Source organism: Miniopterus schreibersii, assembly GCF_964146895.1.
Source record: "Miniopterus schreibersii genome assembly, chromosome: 11".
Lineage (NCBI taxonomy): Eukaryota > Metazoa > Chordata > Mammalia > Chiroptera > Miniopteridae > Miniopterus > Miniopterus schreibersii.
The window spans coordinates 1529222-1555576 of record NC_138111.1 but is presented as its reverse complement, the minus strand read 5'-3'; the positions used below and the strand labels follow the sequence as shown (position 1 = coordinate 1555576).

At 57.4% G+C, this 26355-nt stretch overlaps 1 protein-coding gene across 2 annotated transcripts; it reads right to left on the bottom strand.

Moving 5' to 3' along the window:
- Positions 1-4731: 4731 nt before the first annotated feature.
- Positions 4732-25054, bottom strand: MIGA2 (mitoguardin 2). 2 transcript variants are annotated; one of them, XM_081151848.1, is made up of 16 exons: positions 24956-25054; positions 22308-22547; positions 21304-21514; positions 20125-20237; positions 19035-19146; positions 18545-18681; positions 14935-15052; positions 13720-13820; positions 13036-13151; positions 11899-11971; positions 11672-11758; positions 8987-9085; positions 8594-8728; positions 7836-7889; positions 6983-7099; positions 4732-6686 (listed from the first exon to the last, which is right to left on the bottom strand). In XM_081151848.1, exons 2-16 carry the CDS (start codon positions 22401-22403, stop codon positions 6480-6482), a joined length of 1776 nt encoding a protein of 591 aa, XP_081007974.1. In that variant the 5' UTR covers positions 22404-22547; positions 24956-25054; the 3' UTR covers positions 4732-6479. The 2 variants fall into 2 exon arrangements, with proteins under 2 accessions (XP_081007974.1, XP_081007975.1); XM_081151849.1 differs by lacking the exon at positions 7836-7889.
- Positions 25055-26355: the final 1301 nt, after the last annotated feature.

Genomic DNA, 26355 nt, shown 5'->3' with positions numbered 1-26355 from the left:
GGTGCCAGGGGGGCGGTGGCCCCGACCTATCACGCCGGGGAGGCGCCTCGCATCCAATCGGAAGCCGAGCCAGGTAGCGGCGCAGCCATTCAGCGTGCAGGCCGAAGGGCCGGCCCCAGCGGCGAATCAGAGAGCGGGGCCCTGGGAGCCTGGGGGCCGGCCGAGCCGGCGTCCAATCCGGGGCGAGCGCAGGTAGGCTTCTGGCCAATCAGGAGGGAGGAGGGCTCCGGCACGGAACAGAGAGCAGGGCGGCCAATCAGAAGGCGAACCCGGCTCGCCGTGCGGGCCGGGCGGGCCAATCAGGCCTTAGCGTGGGGGGCGTGTGGAACTTTGGTGGGAGCTTCGGTTCGGCGGGGACCTGCGGCACCGGGAGCCCGCCCCGAGGCAGGGGACTTGGGCGCCCGTCAGAGCGCATGCTCCGGGCGGGGAGGCGCCCTCGTGACCGGGGGCCTGGGTCCACCCCGGGCGGTGCTGGGTGAGCTGCAGCGGGGGGCGGAGGGCACCCACCCTTTTCTCCCGCGACGCTGGGGCGGGGGCTTAATGGGAGCTGAGAAGGGCGCCTTCCTGCCTCCAGCGGCGACTCACGGGCCCTCGCGCTTCTGCTGTGTCATGAGGCGTCCTGAGGGCGTTTCAGCCGGGGGCCGGTCTCCCCTCTGCACCTGTTTGCCCAAAACGCGCCCCGCGCCCCCGCGCCCGCCCCGCGCCCGCCCCGGCTGGGCTGCGGTCCAGATCAGGTGCCCGACCGCCCCCGCCTCCCGGCCTTTGCACGTGCTGTCCCGCTGCCTGGCCCGCAGCACCCCTCGCGCCCCCCCGCCTGGCCCAGGGTCGGTTCCCGCGGGGAGGTTTCCGTGGCCAGGGGAGGGGGCCTCCGCCGGGCCCCTCTCCTACCTCGGCGCCGACCACGCTGGCCTGGAATCGGCCCCTGGTCCGTCTCCCCCAGGCAGCAGTGGTTTTCTGACTTCGTGAGCGCCGAGGTCAGCGTGTAGAAAATGCAGATTCCTGCCCTGGCCGGGGTGGCTCAGTTGGTTAGAGCATCGGCCGGAGACCCCCAGGTTGCGGTTCGATCGCCAGTCGGGGCACATGCAAGAATCCGCCAATGAACGCATCAGTAAGTGGAACATCAAGTCGATGTTCCTCTCTCCCTTCCTCTCTCTTTCTAAAATCAATCAAAATTTAATTTAAAAAAAAGAAAATGAAGATTCCTGGGTCCCACTAGGGTCTGGGTTGCAGCCGTGGAGTCTGCATTCTCATGTGCTCTGGGGTTCGGATACAAGTGGTTGCAGCCAAGCCTGCAGAAGCCCAGGGCACCCTGAAGACGGCCTGTTATGTGTTTGGGCCTGGCCCAGGCCAGGCCTAGAACAGCCTGATAAATGACATAAATGCTTGTGAGGAGAGGTGAAAATAAACCAGGGAGTCCCACTGAGCAGAATGGCTCTGCAAGACTGCAGGGCAGCTGGAGCCAGGGCAGGGGCTCAGCCGAGAGGGCTGGGGGGTGATGGTGACTCAGAGCGGGCCAGGAGGGCCCCCTGGCTCCCCTCAGCTGTGCTCAGCTCCCCACCTGGCCCAGCCTGGGCTTCTGTGGGTCAGCTGGCCCCGTTTCCCTGTTACCTACTACCCTCAGCTACCTCAGGCACTGCCGGTATTAGCTTCTGAGTAGCAGGAGGTGTGAGAATGGGCTGGGGGTTTCCCAGAATACTCCCCTGGGTCAGGGCAGCCACCCCGGGTCTGGCTGCATTGCCCCTCCCTGGACCTAGAGAGGCAAAGCCCCTGAAACCCAGGCCTGTCTGATTCCAGAGCCCTCTTGCCTCGTGGGGAGCACTCCGAGGAAGTGATGAAAATGAACTATAGAGAGGGAGTTATCCAGTGTGGGATTTTCCTGCAGAGGGAACAGCATAAACAAGGGTCCTGGGGCAGGAGTGTGGCTGGATGAAATGGGCAAAAGAGATTGAGGGATGAGGTGCTGGGGGAGTGGGGAAGTAGGCAGGGGCTGGGCCCCCAAAAGTTTGAGGGCCACTGTTGAGGACAGATGGGAGCTGTGAAGGATGGGAGCGTTGTTTGGTTTGGTTGTGCTTTTTAAAAAAATTAAAATACAACATTCATACAGGCAATTCCAGAAATTGAATATGTTGAAGTTTCGCAAACAGAACACACTTGTTTAAGCAGCCCCTAGATAAAGAACCAGGGCCCCAGGAACCCCTGGCACCCAGTCTATTCACCCCAGGGTGACTACCACCCCAACACCTAATACCATACATTAGGTTGGTCTGATTTTGTACTTTCTATAAACAGCATCCTACAGTACAGGGTGGGCAAAGGTAGGTTTACACTTATTTTCCATACGAACTGTAAACCTACTTTTGCCCCGCCCTGTCTGTACTTTCTGCCTGTGGCTTCTTTCACTAGCATTATCTGTGAGATTTACCCCGTGGCCTCTAGTTGTCACTTGTCCACTCTCATTGCCATATGGTAGATTCTACAGTGTGAACACAACAGTTTATTTTCCATTTGACTCTTACTGGGCATTTGGGGTGTCTCCAGGTCTGGGGTGTTAGAAACAGTGCTGCTAAGAACATCCTTGTGCGTGTCTTTGGTGTACTTATGGGTGCATTTCTGATGGAGATGTGCCAAGGAGCCACTGCAGGGTCCCATGAGATGGCAGAGAGGACAGGTGAGACCTGGCGTGTGGACAAGGGGCTAGGCAGTCCAGGTGTGACTGCTGCAAGGAGACCCATGGGAGGCTGCAGAAGTCACCTGCCTCCTCCCTGAGCTGAGTTAGGTTAGTGATGCTCCTGGTATTGCTGAGCATCCTGGGAGGGGAGGTGTTTAGCCTCAGTCCCTTGTGTTATCTTCCCAGCAGCCTGCAAGGCAGCTCTGAATGATCTCACTTTATCGCTGAGGACAGTAAGGCTGTGTCCTACCATTTGCCAGGTCACCTGGCTAGTACATGGCAGAGGCAGGATTTGAACTCAGGTCTGCCAGATCCCATGAGCCAAACTGCTGGCTGCCTCCTCCCACAGCCCTAGGTGTCCTTGGATAAGCCCGGACACCCAGGCTTTGCAGGAGTCCCCAGCTGTCCCAAGTATGGCTGGCCTTTCCTCTGACAGGGAGTCCAGGCAGGGCAGCCCTGAAGTAAGAGGCACAAAGTCTAACACTGGTTTATGCTCAAACTCCCTGGGCCTATTTCCATGAAATGTGTCAGCTGCTGCCCTGCGGCCTATTCACTCGCTGCACGAACTTCCACATTTGAATTCTGGTCCCTCACAGAAGTGGGCCAGGGTTCCCTCGGGGCCTTCCCCACTCAGGTCTCTGGGATTCTGGCTTCTGGGGGCATCATGTGATGCTAAAGGAAGCACTTGAAGACTGATGGGGGTGGGGGTGGGGGTGTCTCAAAAGGACCCAAGAACCAGCTCAAAGGGGCTGTCACTGGCCAAATGCGAGGCCGTCTGAGCATCAGAAGAGTGCCTGTAACTGGGCATCGTGAATAAAAACCCATGAGTCCAAAAACAGGGAACCCCACCGTAGGATGCTAGTCGGCAACAGAGAAATAAATTTACTGGTACAGCCGTACAATGGACTAATCTCAGAAACACCATTAGAAGCCAAGCACAAAAGACCACGTACTTCCTATAGGGTTGCATTTACAGAAATGTCCAGAAAAGGCAAATCGGGGTGGGGGAGGAGATTGGCGGTGGCCTGGGGCTGGGGAGTTTACTGCAAGTGGACACAGGGAGTCTTTTCGTGGCGATGGAAATGCTCTGAAAGTATACACTGTGGTACCAGCTGCACAGTCTGTGGAAGTGCTCTCTGTGGCATAGAAATTACACTGTAATAAAGGTAAACCTACCTGCCAGCACCGCAGATCAGCTCATGCCTCTAAAATCCGAAAGGGAGAGACCTTTCCCCTATAGGCGGAACTACGTTCATCTCGTTGATCGGAAAAAACCCTTCCTTTTAGAATCCCAGCAGATATGAGAATCACTGACGTGGTTTAAGTGTGATAACGGTATATTTTGGTCATGCCAGAGAACTACCTTATTTTCAAGACCTGCTGTCTAAAACTTACTCTAAAATACTCTTTTTAAAATGGGAAGATGTTAATTACTGACGAGGTGGTGGTTTTATGGGTAGTCTTTATATAGTTTTCTTTTTAGCTTCTCGGTACATCTGAACATTTTCAAAGTGGTTTTTGCTTTGTTGTGTTTTTTAAAGTACCCTTCAAATCAACCTTTCAATGTTCACTGCCAGCGAACACATCTGAAGACCTAGCAGGATCCGACCTGCCCTGCCCCCACCTGTCCCAGCTCCTCGCCATGGCTCTCACCAGCCTGGGTGTTTGGTCACTGAGCCTGAGCCTACACTCCTGGCCTCATCCAACACCTGCATTTCGCAGATGTGGACAGAGGCTCAGAGGGAAGCCACCTCACCTACATGCTGCCCAAGCTGATCCACACCCAGTGCCCACCCACATCTGTGCCCTCAAGCATTTCACTGGATATTCCCCTCCCCACCAGGGCCCACGTGGCCCCTACCAGGCTAAGTGGCCCCAAGGGGACTCACAGCCCCGACCAGGCTACCCTTGACCCTTCCCCTCCTGAAACCTCCACCAACTATACCCCAAAGAGCAGGTCCCCAACTCTGGCCCGGGAAGTAGCTGGCTACACATGTACCCAGTAGCACGCACACACGCATCCAACAGCAGTGCACCCAGCAGTGTGGCAACTCGGAAGGAAATCCTTTACATCATTTATTTGACCCAAGTCAATGCACAGACACTCTACCTTACAAAAGTCAGAAGCTGCAACAGGTCAGGTGCCAGAGGCAGTGCATGGAAGTGTAAACAAAGACAGACTGAAAATGCCACTTCTGTGCGATGTGAGAGCAAATCCGTGTGGGCAGGGCCCAGGTCCAAGTCCAAGGTTACATTCACAGCGCTGGGCAAGTGCAAATGAACGGAATGTTGGGAGGGAGGGGGGCCACGGTCCTTACCTCCCAGGAGGCTTGGGCACTGCACTGACCTCGGCCTGAGAGGTGGGTCTGGAGCCAGAACCTGGGTTAGTGCACAGCCCTCCTCCAGTCTGGGGAAGCATGGGAAGGGGGTTCCAGGAGGAAAGTGGGTTCACAGACCATAGGCCACGCCCAACATCTCCCTCCCAACCCCCATGGGCAAGATCACTCAACCCCTGGGACCCCTTTGCCATTCAGGGGAGAGGGACCCCGCCTGAGGAGCTAGTCCCCAAATCCAGAGCATGGAGAACCAGAAGCGGATTTCTCTTGCAGGCCTCTCAACCTGGACAGGGCACAGCCTCAAAATAAAGTGTTAAGGCAATAAATAAAACATCCCACCGAAGTGAGAACACAGAACTGAGTCTGCAGGGCTGACAGAAACCGAGATGGATGGGGGACAATGATGGGACAAGCGCTGACAGCCCCCATCTGCAGAGCAGCTGCCTGACTCTGAGCATCTGTGCGTCCAGCTGAAGGCCAATGCTGGGCAGTTTTCTGTCCCAGTGAGGCTGGGGAGCTGGTCCAGCTGTGCACCTTCCTCCCTTCCCCGACATGGTCCCTGGGCCCCTCACTCCTGGGGCCACTGCCAGTGGCAGCACAAGTGATGGGCCTGAGATAACTCCCGGTCAGAGCCTCCGGCTCAGCACCTGGCACCACCCAGGGCGTTCGGGCTCAGAAGGGAGGTGGGTGGGGCTGGAGGACAGCCCCACCTCCTGTCTTTGGTGGTGGCAGAAGTGGGAGGAGAAATGACAGGCTCTACAGGGACAAGGAATGTCAGAGGACAATGTCCTGGTTTGGTGCGTGCGTCTGTCAAGTGCCCAGTCCCTGCCCAGATGTGAGCACAAGAAAAGGTCCCTCCTCTGTCCACCAGAGTCACAGCCCCACTCTGAGGCCCTTGCCCTCACTCTCTCGAGTTGCAAACTCTCTAGGGTGGTGGTGGAGGCATCAGGACTGGCCAGCCATGTGCCTGGATGCTGAGGCCTTTCAGCCCACGTTCTTTCTAACTCAGGACATTGGTGACCTTCACCACAGAGTCCTGACATTGCCACCTTCCACCTCTGCCCTCCTAGTCCCACTCGTCAGCAGCCGAGTCCCACACTCAGGGCACCCCAGCTCTGCCTAACCCAATTCCCTCACACCCTTCTCTCTCTTTCTCACTACTTTGTCCCACTGGCCACTGGTCCAGCCTCTGCTTCCCCAGGGACAGCCGAGGACAGTCAGGCGGACCCCTAGGGGCTCCATCCCTCTCCAAGGAAGTTTGCGCTCCAGGCCTTGGGGATTCCCAGATGATGGGGGTGGGGCAAGGTTAAGGGCAACTACCCTCAGCCACCACGGCCTGGGCTCTGCTGCTGCTGATGGCCACAGACGCCCAGGACCTTGGATGCCAACCCAGAGGAGGGAGGAGGCACCTTGTCTCTGCCGTTTCCCACGTGGATGCGGCCCCAGCAGCCACCCCTCCCCAGCCTTCGCACCCTCTACTGCAGCTCCTCTGGGGGACCATTCTCTTGGGGCAGCACGCCGTTCAGGCCCACACTGCTGGCTGCCGGCGCCCCCAGGTAGCCGAGCAGGATCTCGCTGCGGCGCCGGGATAGACGCAGGATGTCCTCTGCCAGCGCCGGCACCGAGGTATAGCGCACGTTGTCCAGGTCAAACATGTCCCTCAGGTACTGCATGATCTGGTGCTGGGGCACAGGGCGGGAATGAGACCTGGGCAGAGGCCCTGCCCAGCGCTGATGGCCTCCAGACCCCCAGAGCCCTCCCCTGACCAAGTCTCTTGTCCTTGGGCTCTGGCCCTCCCAGGGCTTCCTCACACCCACTGGGCTGGCTCCCAGTGGAAGGGAGCACAGCTCTCTCCAGGTACCCACTGGCCCTTTCTTGAGGAGCAGGCCGAGGCCCTCACTCCACTCTGGACCCAACCCCAGGGGCCATGACAGGCCGGGCCCAGGAAGGAGCAGTGGCCACAGCACTCCCTGCTCACCTTGAAGAAAGTGCAGACTTCAGCGAGCTGGGGCTTGGGTCCAAGGAAGCCAAAGGCCAAGACGGGGCTAACGTGCTCCGATACGGAGTAGAAATGGGAGATGAAGCCATCAGGCACCTGTTGGGGCAGCAAGGTTGAGGCTGCGACCCTGGGGCCACCGTGTGAGCTGAGCTTTAGAGGGAGGTCTGGCTCATTCACACCCTTGCTGGGTGGCCCTGGACAAGTGACAAAGGAAGGCCACGTTTCCACCTCTGCAGAACGGGGGTAACCTCGGGGCTGCTGTAAGGACCGCACAAGGAGGGCCTGGGTGGGCTGAGCACAGGAAGTGCTGAGTGTGTGGTGGCAGCAGCTGGTATCAGCTGGGCACCAGAGCCTGGCTGGCAAAGAGGAACAGTTGGTCGCAGCCCAGACAGAGCAGCCAGCGCCACCTGCCTGTGCAGATAACGGCAGCCTGACAGCGGACAGGCCACTCTGCCTGCTCCAGAGGCATCCTGCCCCCACCTAGATACCTCTACCAAGCCAGCTGCCACACCTTGCCTGTGCCCGCCCTCCAAGGATGCCCTTTCCCCTCGCTGATTCCCTCGACATTTCCCCGTGTCCTACTCTGCTGGGCCCTGCGGGCGAGATGAAGGTGTGCCTGGTCAAGGGAGAGGTACTAGCCAGACAAGTGGCCTGAAGGTGCAGCCAGGCCTGAGGGCTCAGCAAGGCATCTCTGCACCAGCCCATTCTCCTCCCACCCTGCCCTGTCCTGCCCTGACTAGGGGTCAGCACACCCCAATCGGAGGGTCAGCTGAGCTGGGTGCCACACCCAAAGCCCCCACGCAGTGCTCGCTGGGGCCGTCAGGTCACTCACCATCAGCAGCCTCCTCTTGGCTTTGAGGACCGACCAGCAAGCAGTGGCCAGGGCCTAAACCAAAGATGGGACCCAATGGGAGCCGGAATAACAGGCTGGGCAGGTGGCCCCTGCCCATCCTCCAGCCGTACCCCCAACAGGAAGACGGGGCTGGTGCCTGAGCTCTGCTGCCCCTCCCAATTGGGAATCAGATACCTGTAAATCTGAACCTTGACTCTAACCCTTACCCCTGTGCGCCCCGGGGCTTGCCACTGACCATCTCTGCGCCCGTTTCCTGATCTATAGAATGGCCGTGAGCCAGCACCCATCTCGTTCATTGGAGTGGGATCCACAGTGACCACCTGGAAATGGCCCATAAAGACCAGCCCAGCCCTCCATCCCCTGCCACAGCTCGGCTGCCTGCAGGGGCCCTAAGCCCAGTGCTCTCCTGCTGCTCTGCCTCTTTTCCATATGAAACTTGATTTAGTAGGAAGATGCATCACCACGGAAAAGCACTTGCACCAGCACAGACTGAGCAGAGTTAAGTGACAGCCCCGTGCGGAAGGACGACACACAGGACACTGGCTTCCAGTGTTGCCGGGGACAGCTACGGGTCTCTGGGGAGCTTCTCCAGGGCGGGGGGGGGGGGAGCCTACCCAGGGGGGTGACTGCTATTTGATGGGTGGGAAGCCCAGTCTCGGCACCCACAGCCAGGGATGAGGGATGAGGGGTCCAGACCAATGCGTAGGGTCATGGTGAGTGTGCGGGCAGCCACCCACCGTCTCCTTGAAGCTGTCTGACAGCCAGCGGTTCCTGAGCACGGCAAGCACCGAGGACGGGGGGCTCTCCAGGTCCTCGAAGGCGTCCATGAGGATAAAGTCCAGCACGATGTCATAGAAGCTCATGCACACCACCTGCGAGAGGCAGGCTGCCCTGAAGCCAGGCCCAAGCTGCAGGACCACTGTCCAGGTAGGAAGACTGAGGCCGGAGGGAGCCACATGGGTGAGCAGACACATCCCTGCTCTGCGACGGTGCAGCTGGGGCCATCCCTCTACCAGCCTGGACCTGGGCAGAAACTGGGGGCTCGTAGCAGCCCCCCCGAATCAAGGCAGAGTTGGCACAGGCACCACTCCCTGCTCAGAGTCTCAAGTGCTTAGCACAAACCAACTTACCCCTCGGCCCTCCAGCTCCAGCCGTGTGGTAGCCCAGGTCTCTGGCCTCAGAGCATAGCTCAGCATCTCCTCGTAGCTCTCCTGGAAGCCCTTGGGGCTCTGTGGAATGAAACAGTCTGTTCTGGTCATAGCAGAAACTCAAAGACCCAGCTGGACTAGACCTACAGGGACAGGCTGGCCCATAGGTGGGGACATTGCAAGGCAGGGTCAGGACTGATCCCTGAGCAGCAGCCACGGAGAAAGAGAGGCAAGAAGGGTCTCCTGCCCGCCTCAACGTGCCCCTCGATGTTTCCATGGCAGATCCGAGCAATGCCTCAGCCCAGCTCATTCCTGAGCACCCACTGCCTCCCAGGAGGTGCGCACGCACTGCAGTAGGAGCTCACTTTGGAAGGATGGGTGAGGGCGTGAGGTTGAATCAGGCAGCCAAAGACCCAAATCTCTATGACCTTAAGCCTCCCTGTGAAATGGAAGGAGCTATGGCCCCACGTGCATAGGGCTTTTCTGAAGAAGTCAGGAACTCATGCACATAACACAATGAGCCCAGCGCCTGGACCTCAGCAATGAATAGCGTTTAAGACAAGACTGCAGCTGCTGGTGCTAAGACTCAGGACGGATTCTTCACTCCCGGGGACTCAGGTTCAGCTGGGCAGTTTGCAGGTGTGGATGTGCTTTTACGGACATGGCGAGCTAGTACGGCCAGGGACTGATCTAATACGGATCAACTCATTTAATTAGTACGGTCCTATGAGGGACATTGGTATTATGACCACTTTACAAAGAATACTGAGGTTTCAGGAGATCAATGAGGTGCCCAAGAACCAGGCAGGGTGGAGCTGACAAGGCAACCCACAAGCAGGATGTAGAGTGACGGGGCCATGCTGGGCAGGGTGAGCCCAAGGGCTCGCAGGTCCTATGGGATGAGTCAGGTGAAGCCAACTTAGGGATAAGGCTGGCTGGCGAGACTTAGAAGACAACTGGCTGAGGAAGAGGGGGAGGGCAGGGAATGGGGAGCTTCCAGATACTGGTATATGTCCCACTTCCTACCTGGGTGCCAGATACACAGCGGTTCATCTTTTCATTCATTCAATCCTAGAGAGACACCTTCACACTCCCATGTGCATCTTACACTAACATTAACAAAGACTCCCGGAGCAGTGTGTGAGGCAGGCCCAATCAGGGAGAAGGGCAGGGCAGACCAGAGGCCTGGACAGGGCAGGGCAAAGAGCGCAATGCTGGAGGCCCCGAGTGCAGCCCGGTCTCCACACCAAGGGCAGGGGAAGCGTGGAGGGTACCAGGCAGCTGGGTGACGAGGTCAGAGGTGGTTTCGGAGCCATTACTCTGGCACGTGAGGAGAAAGGGCTGAGGGGAAAAGGGGTACTCAGGAGCTTTCCTCAGCCCTGGCCGGGGAGCTCAGTGGGTTAGAGCATCGGCCTGATGTGCCAAGGTGGCAGGTTTGATCCCTAGTCAGGGCACATGCAGGAATCTGCCCATGATTCGTGAGTAAATGGAACAACTTGAGGTTTCCCTTTCTCCCTTCCTCTCTCTCTCTCTCTCTAAGAATCAATAGATTTTTTAAAAATTTTTCAGAAAGAGCTTTACTCAAACCCATCAAAGAGAAGAAGCACAAATGGCCAAAAGACATAGAAACTTATGCAGCCTCACTAACAATCAAAGAAACATAAAAACTGAATAGAATAAAAATGAAAGACTGCCCTGGCCGGTCCAGCTCAGTGGGCAAGCATGCTGGCTCATGGACTGAAGGGCCTGGGTTCGATTCCTGGTCAAGGGCACATTCCTTGGCTGCAGGCTCAATCCCCAGCCTGGGTCAGGAAACATGTGGGAGGCAACTAACCAATGTGTCCCTCTCACATCGATGTTTCTTCTCTTTCTCTCTTCCTCCCACTCTACCAAAAATCAATGAAAAAAATATCCTGAGGTGAGGATTTAAATAAAATAAAAAAAAGATGATGAATATCTAGTACCAGCCAGGATGTACAGAGACACTCTTGCACTGCGGGGGGCCCGAAGGTGTTCAGCATTTCTGAAGCATGCGGCCAGATCTGCCTGTTCAAGGTCTGAACCGAGGACCCGGCGTTGCCCCGTCCAGGGCTTTGCCCCACCGGAAAACCTCATGCACCTACAGAGATCTGTAAGAGGTTGACTGTAACAGTGGTGTCTGTGACCATGAAAACCAGGCACAAGCCAAATGCCCATCCATCGGAGAACGAGATGAGCCATGGCCAGCCAGCCACGCACCGGGATGCGGCACAACTGGTGGGCATAACTGCAGGGGCAAGGAAACAGGAAGGAGGCTGCACAAGAGGGCGCGGGCACAGCCCGAGCCTTGGAGATTAATGCCCGGTTCAAGGGTTACAGTCTATGCAACTGGGCAGGACACACGCCAGACTGAGGGCAGGGGTTCCCTCCGGCAGGTGCAGCTCAGGGAGACCTTCTACGGTTTCCTTTCATAATTGGTGAGTTTTGTAGAGCTGTATTATATTGTAATCAGGAATAAAAAGCAATACAGGTCCACAGTTTTCAGAATTAGCACAGGAAAACCCCAAAGCCTTCCCAGCTCCCTGCAGGACAGTCAGATTCCGCAGCTTCATTTCAGGTAGGACTTTAAAAATAAAATAAACAGAGTGAGAGGGAGAAAACCTGAGAGAAGAGCCTCGCCCCAGCTACCTTCTCAGCCTTGGTCATCAGACCTGTCACCATCTGCCGGCCGACTTCCCCGAAGAAGAGCTGGTTACTCTGGTCTTCCAGGAGGCCCTGGGGGGGACAGGGAGTGAGCTGCCCAGCAGCCGTCCCCCACAGCCATGGAGGGCCAGGCATGGGAGCAGGCCCACAGGAGACCTGCTCCTGCCCCCGTCCCCCACTCCACCCTCCCAGGTGCCTGCACCACAACCCACCTCGAACGCCTGCCGCACACAATGCAGCTTGGCCAGAAAGTCATGGTCACTGTAGCAGCCCAGCAGCTCTGTCCTGAGGGGAAGCAAACGGTCATGTTACAGGGCCCATCCAGTGATGCCCCTGGGGGTTGGCTTGGCAGTGTGACCTTGGCCGGGTGTTTGCCCTCCTCTAGGTGTCAGTCTCCCCCAAACCAAAGGAAGGGGCTTACTAGATGCTCCTGGAGGACATGTGAGCCTCCATAACCCTGGGGATGCTGCCAGGTCTATCACTGGGGGTCGGGCTGACCTTGGCCTCTTTTAGGGCCCAATTAGCAAGGGACAGAAATGGGGAACTACTTCTAGGTGGCAGGATGGCAGGGCAGGGCTGCCACCCACTGGGTCTGGCTGCCCTTTAGCCCAATCATAGGGCTTTGATTACAGCTTTCAACCATCTCAGTCGGAGCTTTACACACACAACTTAAATGTGGAGTCAGGACCAAAAGCCAGGTTCTGAGTTTCATACCACACAGGAAAATTAATTCAAAATGGTAAAAGCCCAGCCAGGGTGGTTCAGTGGTTGAGTGTCACCCTATGAACCAAGAGGTCAATGGCTCGATTCCAGGTCAGGCACGTGCCTGGGCTGCAGGCTCCATCCCCAGTCGGGGGCGTGCAGGAGGCAGCCGATCGATGTTTCTCTCTTATCACTGATGTTTCTCTCTCTCTCCCTTCTCCCTTCCTCTATTAAAAAAATAAATAAAAAATAAAAAATCAATAAAAGCTTACTTTTAAAAAATGTTAGATCTTTTTAAAATGAGTAAGAAACCTAAAAATACCACAAAAGGGCCTGTATTCAGACACGGGGCTGAGGTTCAAGGCCCACTGTGTTTCTGTGGCTGGACCCCTCTGAGAACTTAAAACAAGCACAAAGTATTGCTATTTTGTTAATTAACTGTATTAATTTTTCCTTGTTAATTCCAGACCTGCCTGTCTGGGTACCTGGGGCGATCCTAGGCCCTCTGAGGTGGGGCAGCAGCTGCCAGCCCATTGTGGTCCTCAGTGAGCCTGGCCCAGCTGAGTCCTCACCAAGACCGCTGGCTGCTCCGGCTCCCTCCAAGGGGGACAGGGCCTGCCCCACCTGCCCTCTGTCCACGTGCTCACCTGAGGGTCCGGCAGAGCACCTTCCCCTCCTTCACCAGCTGCAGGGCCTCCTCATAGGCGGCGGCGGGCCTGGAGAGTGGGATCGGGTAATCTCCCACCTGCAGGGACTCGAAGAGCTGGGGGGGGGCAGAGAAAAGTTCAGACAGTCAAAGCCTGCGTCAGCAGCATCCCAGGGGTGAGGGCCCCCATGCCCAGGGACACCTAGAGGCCAACCTCTCAGAGGGGATGTCAGAAGGAACACTGGCCCGAGGCAGAAGGCCTGGGTTCAAGTCCAGCTCTGGCCCTCAGTGTCCTGTCTCCAAGGGCTCTTCCTGAAGGGGCCATCTACTGGACCTGAGCCCGTGTCTCCCACCCAGGCCAGGACAGCTGGGCCAGACATGCATGGCCATGGCAGGAGACTAATGCCAAGCAACGGGCACGCAGCACAGAGAAGGAAGGTCTGAGTGGGCTGGAGCCGGCAGAGGCGAAGAGCCCTGCCCCCCCCCAGGAGCCAGGACCCCCGGCTTCTCAGGCCTCCCCACCCACAGCACTGCATGCAGTCCCCGGGGAGCAGTACGTGCCGGCTGCCAAATTCTGCTCCAGGCGGATGGAACGGCCGCCCTTTCCCACGCCCGTGCTCACCCCAGCGCCGCACAGGCCCGGCCTTAGTCCACCCCGCCCTGTGTGTCCCCACCTCCCGGTCACCTCGGTGGCAGAGAAGAAGGAGTCCTCCGAGGTGAGGCTGTCCTCGTCGTCCGCCCGCAGACGCAGCGAGCCCTCGGTCAGGGGCAGCATGAGGGTCCGCTCTGGGGAGAGAGGGGGCTGAGCGGAGGCGCACTTGGCCTGAGCACCCGAGTCGGGCGGTGGCGCTGACCAGCACGACGCCCCCATCACTGAGCACGTGCGCGTGGAGACCCTGGGCCCACCGCCTCGGATGAACGGCCTCCCTCAACCCTGAGATGTCCGAGGAGATGGGCACAGTGAGGTGTGGAAACAAGGCTGCTGGAGGGTCCTGCCCACGGCCACACAGCGGGACCTGGAGTCCTGGTGGCCCCTGGGCCCCTCAGGGGAGGTCGCTTGCCCTCTCTGATAAGCCGACACTTAGCCATTGACACCAAAGGGCTTGAGGGAGTCCACGAGCCACCCACTCGATATCCCCTCCTCACCCTCAGGGCTTCAGAAGCACCTGGGAAAGGCTGTGAAACCAACGGGCGGCGTCCACGACCCTGAAAGCCCCACCAGCCTCAGCCACACCAGGAGCCGAGGAAACAGGACCCTCCAACAGGCAAAGCTGCTCAGGGAGAGGTATGGAACACGTGTCCCCCTGGGCAGCCCTTGCTGGGTCTGTGTCACCACCACTGGTAGAGCCGGGGAGCTGGACACTCAGGAGCCTACCGTCCCCTGGGGGCTGACAGCACACAGGGGGAAGCCTGGGAGTCGTCAAATTCACTGCAAGGGTCTGGTGCCCAGCAGCCACTAGGACAACACTGGCTGCTGGGGGCATAACTTCATTCCCTCGGTGATGTCATGTCCCTTTACCCCGGTGGTGCAGGGTGACAGCAAGACTTGTGTTCTTGTCCCTTAGGCCTGCTCTGGGCTGATCTTGTGAGCCATCCCCTCCATCAACCCAGGGCCACAGGAAAAGACTCAAACCAAAGGCATGGAACAGGGGAGACATTGCCACAAGCCCACGGCTTGCTCCCAAGGGTACAGGGCCAGGGACTCATCCCAGCTCTGCTCCTGCCTGCCACATATCAGGGGACGCCTCTGTTCCTCCAGGGGCCTCAATTTCCCCATCTGTGCAATAGATCAGAGGGGGGCTGAGGTTCTGGTTTGCCTGACACACTGAGGAGTCACATCCGGTTCTCTCACTGCCTCCCCACCCCCACCCCACTGCAGCCTGTGTGGGGCCCAGCTCACCCAGGTCCAGCAGCAGGCTGTCGGACGGGAAGGTGGACCCGAACTCCTCCTGCAGGTGGTAAGCCCGGTGCAGCAGGGACTCCAGCTTCTCTGCAAACTCCTTTCGCTGTGACTCAGGCTGTGGTTAAAACAGCGACCATCAACCCAGGCCCCCCAAGCTTCCATGCCAACGGCCCCTTCCCTCACCAACAATGGGTTCCCAGCCCCTGGGGACAGAGGAGCAGGCTCTGGGACCCCGCAGTGAAAGCACAGATCTAGACCTGAGCTGCCAGTCCAAGAGCCAACTTGGCCAGAGAGCCCCTGAAGTATGGCCAGTCCCACCTGAGATGTGCCAAAGGTATAAACACACTGGATTTCAAACACTTAGTTCCAGGTAGAGATAAACAAACAACCCCAGTGACTGTTCATGCTGATTACGTGTTGAAATGAGAAAGTTCAGGATACACCAGCTTACACAAAATAAATTATTCAAGTTAATTCACCCGTTTCCTTTTGCTTTTTAATGTGGTCTCTAGAAACTTTTAAACTTCCTACTGGCAGCACTGCTCCAGACCCAAGCTGACCCGGGCTTAGACCTGGCCCCACCAGTTCCAAACTGTGACCTGGAGCAAGAAACATGCTGAGCCTGTCCCCTCGGTGTCCCCACCTGTAAACCAAGATAGGAATGCCCACTTCCTAGGGCCCTAGGGAACCATGGAGGAGGGAAGGTGTGCAGGCCACTGGCCCACGGTGACAACCAGGACATGTTAGCTTCTGTGAACATTTAGTGTACTTTATCATTACCGCTGTGCTAAGAGTGTCAGGAGCCCAGAGAGCTGGGTGTCGGGGAAGGCACTGTACTGGACACGCAGCAGCTGGGGGCCCAGCGACCTCCTCGACACCCTCAGCCCCCAGGCCAGAGCAGGGGGAAGGAGGGGGCACTGCTCCTTTAACCCCAGGCTCTTCTGGTCCAACGGGCCAGGCACAGGCAGGCCCGACTGTTTCCACAGAGGCTGCCAGATCCTGCACTTGCACGTAACCAAACCCGGGGGAGGAGACAAGGGCGACTCAGGCCTGAGGCCGCTGGGGAGACAGAACCAGAGGAACTCAGAGGGGACAGTAACGATGGAGATGGCTGCCTCTCACCGAGTGCCTGCCGTGACCCGGCACCTCGCAGGTCAGCCTCCTGGTACCCCTCAAAGGCAGGGACTGTTATGACCGCATTTCACAGAGAACGCAAGGAGGTGAAGTGGACCAGCTCACCACTTAGAGCCTGGGAGCATAGGGACCTGACCCCTGTCATGGCACCCCAGGCCCACTGGACATTTTGCTCAGTTCCCCACAGGGCTGGACCCCGCTCCACGAGGCCCGCAGAGACCTGTGGCTTAGCCGCGACCTGCCAGCCGTCTCTGTGAAGTGACCTTGGTTAGGGAATAGTTTCTTAGCTATGGCACCACATGCACCCATGACAAAAGAAAAATAGATACTGAATTTCATCAAAATTAAACTGTTGTGCCTCAAAGGACACCATCAAGAGAGTGAAAAGAGTCTGGCTGGCGTGGCTCAGTGGTTGAGTGTCAACCTATGAACCAGGTCACGGTTCGGTTTCCGGTCAGGGCGCATGCGGGCTTGCGGGCTCGATCTCCAGCAAGGGATGGTGCAGGAGGCAGCCGATCAATGAGTCTCTCTCATCATTATTGTTTCTATCTCTCTCTTCCCCTCTCCCTTCCTCTCTCTGAAATAAAAACATTTAAAAAAATTTTTTTACATGTTTAGCATATAAAAATGTCTAGAAGGATAGTAAGTGGTTCTGTCTGGATGAAGGGTTCTGGGCATCAATAATTCTGACAACAAAGATCATTTATCGAGTACCTACTACAGGTGGATCACATGGCAGGCACCAGCATCCCACCCAGGGCACCGGCACTCTGTCCACATCACACAGATCTGAGCCTGTGCTCTTATTTCCCCACTCTCCCTGCCAACACTCCACTGTCTGCTCACATGCCCAGGTGACCTGGAGCAGCTGCACCCAGGGCACTGAGGCCTGTTTGCACCTCAGGCATTTCCCAACCTTTGTGTCCCACAACCAGGTGGCCATGTCTGTGTGGGAGGCCTCTGAGCTAATGCCTCCAGCTGGGGTGGAGGCCAGCTTGTTACCGGCTGTGCCAGGCATGTCCCCATCCTGGTGCTAAAAACTCTGATTCCCAGCCTCCCAGCCAACAGAGGCACAGGTGGGGGAACAAAGAGGGTGGGAGGAAGGCAAAGTGACCCTCCCTCCTCCCCCTGCCTCACACCACATCCCTGTCCCACCCTGTCCAAAGTGGGGACAACCCCTGCTGGTCAGCCCCTGCATGACTCTAGGTTCCAGCTTCCAGGAGAAGGACCTGGCACCTGAGCTCTGGGCACAGCCCCCCTATGCTGTGCACCAATCCCCTGGATTAACCGCCCTCCTTTCTCAACAACTGAGGTTGTTCCATCTCCTGGCTAACACCAACCGACTCACCAGAGATTGTCAGATAATCTCTGCTCCCCAAAGAGACGCCCCCTCCCATGTGACCTCGCTCCAGCAGAGCACGGGAGCTCATGAGGATTTTGTTTTACTTTTAATACGGAAAAGTATGAAGAATAAAACAGCCGCCCACAACCCCACCACCCATGCACCGCCTGCCCCTAGCAAATGCTCACAATGAGAAAAGCCAAACGGTACAGGGAAGTGCAAGAAAAGCCTTGTTCTACCTTCCCCACTGCTAACAATTCCTGTGAACCTGTCGGAGGAAGGCAAATGCACGCACGCACCAGCAGTTACCAGGAGGCGCTGCAGACGCGTGGATGGATCTCTCTAAAACGCACACACGGGTTACACTACACACATTCTACAAGTTGTATTTTCACTTGATATATCACGAAGATAGCAGCCTATCAACCCACATACTGTTTGTCAGCCTTTTAATGGCTGCACAGTACTCCAGACCCATGCTGATGGGCAATTACAACAATTTCTAGTTTTTCAGCTATTACAAGATAGTGCTTCAGTGGATATCTGTCCTAGGACATGTATTTAGCATGCTTTTCACAAAAATGTTTTGTTTTGTTTTTTAATATGTCTTTATTGATTTCAGAGAGAGGAAGGGAGAGAGAGAAACATCAATGATGAGTCACTGATCAGCTGCCTCCCGCACGCCCCCGACTGGGGATGGAGCCCGCAACCCGGGCCTGTGCCCTGACCGGGAATCAAACTGAGATCTCCAGGATCATAGGTTGATGCTTACCTGCTGAGCCACGCCGGCCAGGCCAAAAATGTTTTTATTTTAGCTTTTTTACTTTATTTATCTTTCCTGATATTGAAATAAAGGTTCACTGTAGAAAACTTGGACGACACTCCCCAAAAAGTACAAAGACAAAGGTCATGTGATCCACCCAACTGCTAACAGAGGCTGCAACTGCTAAGTGTCAGGCACGTGCTCAGCACGTTATCAAAGTATTTTCCTTGGTTGGCCGACATCCTGGTCCAGAAGAAACTCCCGTCCAAGGAGGTAAGTGACTGCTGGCAGGGGGCAGGGCTGCCAGGCTGTCTTCCAAAGTCTGGCTGCCCACCAACCTCTCCATGGCCGGGGTGGGGACCACCTACCTCAGCAAGTGCTTCTGAAGCAATCTCAGGGTTCCTGAGGCTGTCCCCCGGCGTGGGGGTGCTGCCGCTGTCCCCCCTCTGCCCCACGCTCAGCGCCTGCTCCCACTTTTGCAGAGCCTCCTCGAACAGCTCCATGCCTGAGCGCAGCGGAGAAGGGGAGTCAGCCCCCAGTAGAGGTAGGGCGGCAGCTCAGGGGGGGCTCAGAAGGGCGGAGCAGGAGGCCTCGAGGACAAGAATGGGCTGAACTGTAAGGCGGGTCCTGGTCACCTTTCTGAGGATGGTCAGTTTACAGGCCTCGCTCAGATCAGACTTGTTCCCAGAGACTGTACCCTGCCCAGAAATGGCTGAAAACCACTGAAAGAGGGTTTGGGGGTAGGGAAAGGGAGGGGCCTGCAAAGCAGCACCTGGAGAAGCATCCTGGGCCTGGCCTAGGCTCTCGGGTTCCCGCTGCCCCACCCCGGGAAAGCTGAGGCCACCTCCTGGCCTGTACCTTGCATGTAGAGGCTCTCGGCGTTGCCGTCACTGGTGGTCATAGACTCCTCCATCTCTCTGCCATCCCATGGTCCCGCAGCCGTGGGGCTGGACAAGTTCACTGCCACCATCTGGGCGCCAAGCAGCGAAAGGACACAAGGACACAAGGACACAAGGACAAGGGTGAGGCCTTCCAAAACCCTCTGGGGGGCCTGAGGCTCCCCCACTGCTTGACCACGTGCCACACACTCTCTCCAGACACCATCCCTGCAGTCAGCCCCTGAGTTCAGAGGCCAAGCCCTCAGCACAACCTGGGCCACAAACTCCAAGCACCCGATGACACCTCACAGAAACTGTGGAGGCGGGAGGAAATACTGAGGCCCACACCCAACCCAGAACCCAGCGGCCTCCTACAAAACCCGCTCTGGGCCGACTCCCTGCTCTGGGGTTCCGTTGCCAGTCAGACAAGGCAGACGAAGGGAACACCCAACACACATGGGCCAGCCAGGGCCCACTGTCACCCATGCTTCTCTCCCAAAAGTGGCCACGTCCCGTGACAGGCTGCAGGTTCCAGGACAAGAGCCACCTCTTGCTCGCCCCTGGGCCCCTAGGGCAGGCCCAGCTCAGAACTGGGGCTCAGTCCTGACTGAATGAATTAATAACTAAATGAGTGAATGAGCCAAAATCATTCCCAAACTGAAAATAACTTCTCTTTGTCTCATTTACCGCTGTATCCTCAGCACCTAGAAGACTCCCTGGCACAAAGCAGGTGCTCGCTCAGTGTCGAATGAATGAATGAATGAACTTTTATAGATAAATATCTTCCCCAAGGGGCCAAAAGCATCTCTTCACACCTGTCTACCCTTTTCTCACCGATGCCTGGCCCTCAGTAAGTGACCAATGACCACCTCTAACAGCCTGCACGATGGATGACCACTGAACAAATGCATGAGTGAATGAATGAAAGACTGAATGAAATCTCTACTCCTATCTATCTACCAGTCCATAAGCCCCCTGAGGGCAGACACTGAACCTGACTCAGTAGCCAGGACTGAGCCCCGAGGCCATGGCAGGACCCCTGGCCCCCTCCCCTCCTCCCCTGTCCTCACCGAGGCCAAGCTGTGGGAGGAGCCTGAGCGCTTGCTGGGCTCAATGGAGGAGATGCCACTCAGGGTGTCATTGCTCTTGCTACTGGGGCTCTGCACCCTCCGGCTGGAGTAGCCTGTGAGAACAGGAGAACAGGGGTCATGCAGGCTTCCCACCTGGCCTCTGCACAGGCCGTTCCCCCTCCAGACTGCCCTCCCCCCTTCATCTGCAGCCTAGCCTGACCTTCTGAGTCAAGGTTACAGAAAGCACCCCAAGCCATGCACTTGGCAGGCGAGGCTGGGCCCATGCCCCTCACGACCGCATCCCTGTCACCCGCACAGGGCCTGAGTCTGGCTACCTCCCCGCCCCTCTGACCCTGCCTGCCCTGTGCTGCCATGTGAGAGGCTGATCTGGAATTCTCCTTCCAAAAAGGACTCCAGGCAACAGCTTTTAAAGATACATCGAAGATTTCTTTTTAATCCTCCCCTGAGGACAATTTTTCCACTGACTTTTTTAGAGAGTGGTGGGGGTGTAGAGGGAGAGAGAAACATCGATTGGCTGCTTCCTGTATGCACCCCAACCAGGGCCAGGGATTGAACCTGCAGCCCAGGTATGTGCCCTCGACCGGGCATCAAACCCGCCACCCTGCAGTCCACAGGCCGATGCTCTAACCACTGAGCCAAACTGGCCAGGGCCAAGGATTTTTTTTTTCAAGTGAGAAAAGCTGAGAAGGGAAAATCAGGTGAAACCTGGGTGGGGCGGGGGGTGTGTACAGGGAAGGCAATCGAGAGGCTGGTGCTGAAGTAGCTCCCAGTTTCCCAGGGGCCAACGCAAGACGGAAACCCAGTGAATCAGCATTTCTCACACCCTGCTCTAAATGAACCTAAACGCTCCCTTTTCCCAGTGTAAAGATAAAACTTCCCTTTTGCGATAACTCACAATGAAAATTCATTTCCACACAAGGACCCAGGTGCTCCCAATGGTCCCCAGATAATGGAAACAACCGCCACCTACTGGACACGGGTCAGGCCACCAAACCCTTACAATGACTCAGGACAGCAGGTTCCACTGTCAACCCCGCTTCCCAGAAGAGAGGAACGTGTAGACAGGATGTCACTAGCCCAAGATCCCACAGTTAATAGAGGCCCAGCTGGGACCTGACTCTAGGTCAGGCCCTTCCCTCCCCACCACCTCACACCTACCTTTCTTCACCGATGGGACCTTTCTGGCCATGAGGACGGGGAGGGGCACCGTGACCAGATGCTCACCTCCCATCTCCGGGCCCACCTGCTTCTTCTTCCGCCTTCGCCTCTTCAGCTGGTGGGCGGCCAGGGCCAAGGCCACGGTCCCCAGGGCTGTGGCAAGGAGGACCTTCCGCAGGCCTGGTGTCAACCGCAGCTGTGAGAATGCAGACTGCAGGGAAAGAGGGAAACAGCCGGTTACATCTCCCCAGGAGAACTCCAGGGCAGGCAGAGCTGCCCCTGGGAGCGCAAAAGAACAGGGACCTTCTCAGGCACCTGGGGGATTATCTGTTAACCAGGAACAGTGAGGAGACAGCCACCTCAAGAGAGGGGCCTGGCCAGCCCCTCTGAAATGTGGCCACAGAGATGTAAAGAGAAGGCTGGGGATGGCAAGAAGATGATGCCAACGAGGCAACACCCAGGGTCCAGCAGGCGCCCCTAACAGCATCGGTCATGACCAGCAGCTGCAGTGGTTGGGCGCCCACTACGCCAGGCACCGCACTAGGACTTTACCTGCGTTTCCTCCTCCAGGTAAGGAGTCCGAGGCTCACACAGGTTGACATGTGCTCAAGGTAAAATAGGGACAGAAACTGGACCCAGGTCTGCCAGCTCCATTTCTCCATTACTTCTTGAAGATGGTGATATTCACTCCGCCCACTGTCCCATCTGTACACGTCCCTACTCCACCCTCACTCTGCCTGCTGGACCGGGAGCCCCTCCAGTCTGCAATGTACTTGGTAGAGCTTTAGAAAGTATCGAGAGACCTGGTCAGCACAGACATTTGAGTCTGGCAGGTAAAGACCAGGCTGGGGGACCTAGACTCCCAACCCAGTCCTGCTTCCTCTGCTCAGAGAGGAGACACGGGACGCCTGAACAGCAATAATGAGGGCCCAGCCTTCCCGATGCTCAGTGTTTCGGGGATGAGAGTGGTTAAAGGGCAGGACCACGACCCACACGATCTTTACCTGCCCAAACGTTGTGTACAGGAACACAGGGATCTCGGCTACCGTCATGGCCAGGGCCTGGATCATGGACATGCCCTCGGTCCTCCGGAACGCCATGGCAGGGCCTACACCCCAGGCAAGAGCCCTTGGGGACAAGTGTTTCCAAGGAGAATGTCTTCAACTGGTTGCTGGCTGGGTCCCAGGCACCATCCACGGTGCAGAAAGACAGGAATGTGCATACCAGAGGGTCCCTCCACAGAGCTGAGAGACAGATGACCAAGTCAGACACAAAAACATGTGCACATGAGCACAGAGAAGGGCACACAAGAGTGCCCTGGGGGATGAGGCAGGAGCAAAGTGTCTATCTGGAATGCCAACTGGAACCGGGCCCCAGCGTTCTGCACCCACTAGCGGGAAAGCAGCCAAGTGCCCCACAGACCCTCTGCGCACTGTGAGCCCTGGGAGCAGAAGGCAGTGTCTCTGGCATGTTGGCCAAAAAGCAGATCCAGAGACTGGGAGATGGACAGGTTGCTCTCAAACGTCATGGCCTCTTTTACTAAACACAAACCTCAGGCCTCTAAAGAGTCAGGCCCCTGACTGAGAATCATTACAATTTTTCCACCTCCCACAAAGCTAAGAATGTTTTACTTCCTGTGGACTGTGTTATGAAAACAGCAGGGCATCTCCTCAAACAGTTATGGCCACTACACACCTGTGTACCTTTTGTGCTGAGTTCCTGACATATGTTATTTCACTGAATGATTACAACTCTGTAAACAGGGGCTCTCTACCTGTGCCCCACTCATGCCGACTTCCCACCAGGAAACTGAGGCTCTCAGGCTGTCAGGAGTCCCAAGTTACACGGTGGGTGTGAGGCAGAGTCAGAACTTGGACCAGGGTCTCTCGGACTTTAGACTCTGTGCTCAATGCAACCCTTTCGCTTTACTTTATGTGGAGCGGGAAGAGGCAAGCCCCAGAACCACAGACTACAAGGGCAACTTTCCCCTAGCGTCTTCTGAGACCCTCCCAGGGTACCCCACTGCCCACTGCAAAGCAACGAATATGTAGCTTAACCACAGATAGCCCAGTCCCCAAAATCCTGCAGGGTGCTCGTCAGCTGCCACCACCCAGGCCAAGGATGCCTTCAAAGTCTCTGGGAGCTCAAGCAGAAGGAATATACAAGCCAAGGCAGACCCTGTCCACTTGGGATGGGGGCCAAAGCCACTGGACCAGCACAAGAAACAGCTTATTCCCAGTGAGTGGGAAGGAAGGACAATGCTATCAGTTTAGCTCTAGGGCCGGGCCCTGGGAGGTGGGGAGGGACCTGGCAGGGAAACGTTCCCCAGGCCCAGGAAACTGTCATGCCAAGGGTAGGAGGCATCCGATCAGGAGGCTGCAAATCGAGCTATGTGACTGCCAGTGGTCAGGGCCAGGGTTAACATCACAGGCCACCCTTCTCACCCCCTATTTCCCAAGCACTTACTACAGGCCGGCCTGGGGACAGGCTCTGCACAGAAGACTTTGAGTCTAGTCACCCGTAGGACTCTCACAACCACTGTATATAATGAGGAAACTGAGACGCGGAGGGGTGGGTGACCTGAGCGAGGTCACTGAGGAAAGGGCCAACCTGGGATGTGACCTCAGCTCTGGGGGATCCCAAGGCTAAGGGTGTTCTCCCCGGAGCTTTCTGCTACGACGAAGGCCTCTCCCTCCGTGGCGCACCTGAAGGACTTCTGGGTCCCCAGATAAGAGGCCCACGGGCATAAACCAATAAAGATGAGCCTGACCCTGAACCACAGGCTCCGGGAGTGAGACAGGGCTGAGGGGCCCCGCACCTGTCCACAGGAAAGTCAAGAGCAGCCTCTGCTGCCCCAGCCGAGGGGAAGAGCGACAACTCCCACCCCGGAGCTGGCTTCGCTCCAGGGGGGCCTCCAGACCCAGCCCAACCTGCTCTCTCCGAGCCCCTGCACCGGCCAGGGAGAGGCCTCGGTGATGATACGCCCAAGGCCACGGCCCCACCCCCCAGGGACACTTCTAATGCCATCCCCACCTGGGCAGTCACCTGTCCCGTCCTATAACCTTGGGCGGCCACCTACCCGTTCCGCCCTCCGTCCGCCCCGATGCCCACACTTTCCACCGGGGCACCTCCGCCCTTGCCCCAGACGATCCCGCGAATGACTCTTGGCCTCAGCAGTCCCCAGGACGGCCTTGACCTCAGCAACGACCGTGACCCAGGCAGGCACTCCCTCGAACCGCCCTCTGCCCAAGGCTCAGTCCGTGCCACCCTGGACACCTCAGCAGCCCGCCCGGGCCGGACCGGGCCAAGCCCCGGAGCCCCCGCCCTGGACCCCGGCAATGTCCGCGTCCTCAGAACCGGCTACTTCCACGCCGGGCCCCCTAGCGCAGCCCCAGCCAGGCCCCCGCGCTGCCCCAGCCCCGGGGTTCCCTCCAGGCGCCCCTGCTCCTCGCGCCCCGGCTCCGACCCCCGCCCGGCCCAGGCCCGCGCGCCCCCGCGCCCACCGGGCACCTCGCGTTCCGCTCCTCGCGCCGCCCGCGGCCAGGCAGCGGCGCGTCCCAGCCCCGGCCCCTCTGGTCCGGCCGAGCCCGGCCGCCTGCCCCCCGCCAGCCTCGGCCCGGGCCCCGGCGGGCTCAGCCCGGCCGCCACTCACCCGGGAGCCCATCGCGGCGGAAGGGCAGCGTCTCCTTCCCCGGCGGCCGCGCAACCAACCTCCCGGCCGCTGGGGGCGGGGCTGACGCCGGCCGACGTCGCTCTTTAGCCAATGAGCGTCTCCGAACCGCGCCGCGCCGCCCGGGCCTCCGGGGCCAAGGGGTGCGTCACGTGACCGACGGCGCCTCCACGCTCCCTCTGCCCCGCCCCCTAGTGCGGTTGAGGCACGACAGGGATCGTTCCTCTCCTATGATTGGCCGGAGGGATCAGATTGACACTGGAGGCTTAGCGGAGGGAGGCGGGGCAGCTCTTAAAGGGACCGAGAAAAAACTGTCAGGTTTCCAAGGCGCTCGGTGTGGGGAAGATGCGGCCACCGCGAGCCCACGTGTTTGGCTCCCCTACCCCTTTGGGTCGCCGCAGACGAGTCCTTACCGCCCTTCGAGCGCCCGTTTTCAAACGCCCGCGCCTCTGCGTTCCCCACAGTATCCTCTTAAACGCTTGCCACTTTGCACCTCCTTCGGGAGCTGTTTGCAAAAGCGCTGCCTCTCTCCCATCAGACTGTGTGTCCCCGTGAGAGCTGGAGTCAGGTGTGACCGTCCCGCTCTGCCTTGTTTTAAACGCCGGGTTTGGAGTCAGGCCGACCTGAGTTGGAATCAAGTTCCACCACGTCAAGCTGTCCCGGGTTTACTGTTTACCCCTCTGTACAAATGGGGCTGGAATCCCTGCCTTCCCAGAGTCACGGGGCTTTGGTGTGGTGGCCCTTTTATCACTGCGAAGAGCTGGGCACATCTAAGTTTTTAAAATATAATTTTCAGTAAGGTCACATTCATTCATTCGTTCATTCATTCAACGGCTATCTCTGATTGCCAGCCCTTTGGCTGGACATGGGAGCACAGTGGAGAAGATGCGTGTGATTAAGATGCTTAGACAGAATGCTGTGTGATGTTGCTCTAATGGGGTAAACTCAGGGATGTGGGGAATGCCAAGGGATACCTGGGCTCTGATGCGGAGGTGAGAGACTTCCGAAAGAAGGGAACATCCAAAGGAAGACCTGAAGACTAAACTGGACAGAGAAGAAGGGAGGGAGGAATTAGCTGGACAGAGAGGAGGGGAGGGAGCTCCAGAGATAGCACGGGCTGTGACCCAGAGGCAAGAGAGAACCTGGCATCTTTTCATTTATTTTTTAGCATGTTTTTATTGATTTCAGAGAGAGGAAGGAAGGAGAGAGAAAAAAAAAAACCAACATCGATTGGTTACCTCTTGTACACACCCTGACTGGGGGACCCACCTGCAACCTCGGCACGTGTCTGGGCTCAGGACATTTTAGCCATTGCTAGTAGAAACAGCAGTCATCAAGTGGAAAGCTAGATAAATAAGTGAATCATTTAGATGGGGACAGCT

Coding starts and splice junctions, on each gene's coding strand:
- MIGA2 (XM_081151848.1), bottom strand. CDS start 22,403: ATGGCGTTCCGGAGGACCGAGGGCATGTCCATGATCCAGGCCCTGGCC. Junction 20,238..21,303: donor GGTCCCATCGGTGAAGAAAG/GTAGGTGTGAGG, acceptor CTGTTCTCACAG/GCTACTCCAGCCGGAGGGTG. Junction 13,821..14,934: donor CAGCCTGCTGCTGGACCTGG/GTGAGCTGGGCC, acceptor CTCTCTCCCCAG/AGCGGACCCTCATGCTGCCC.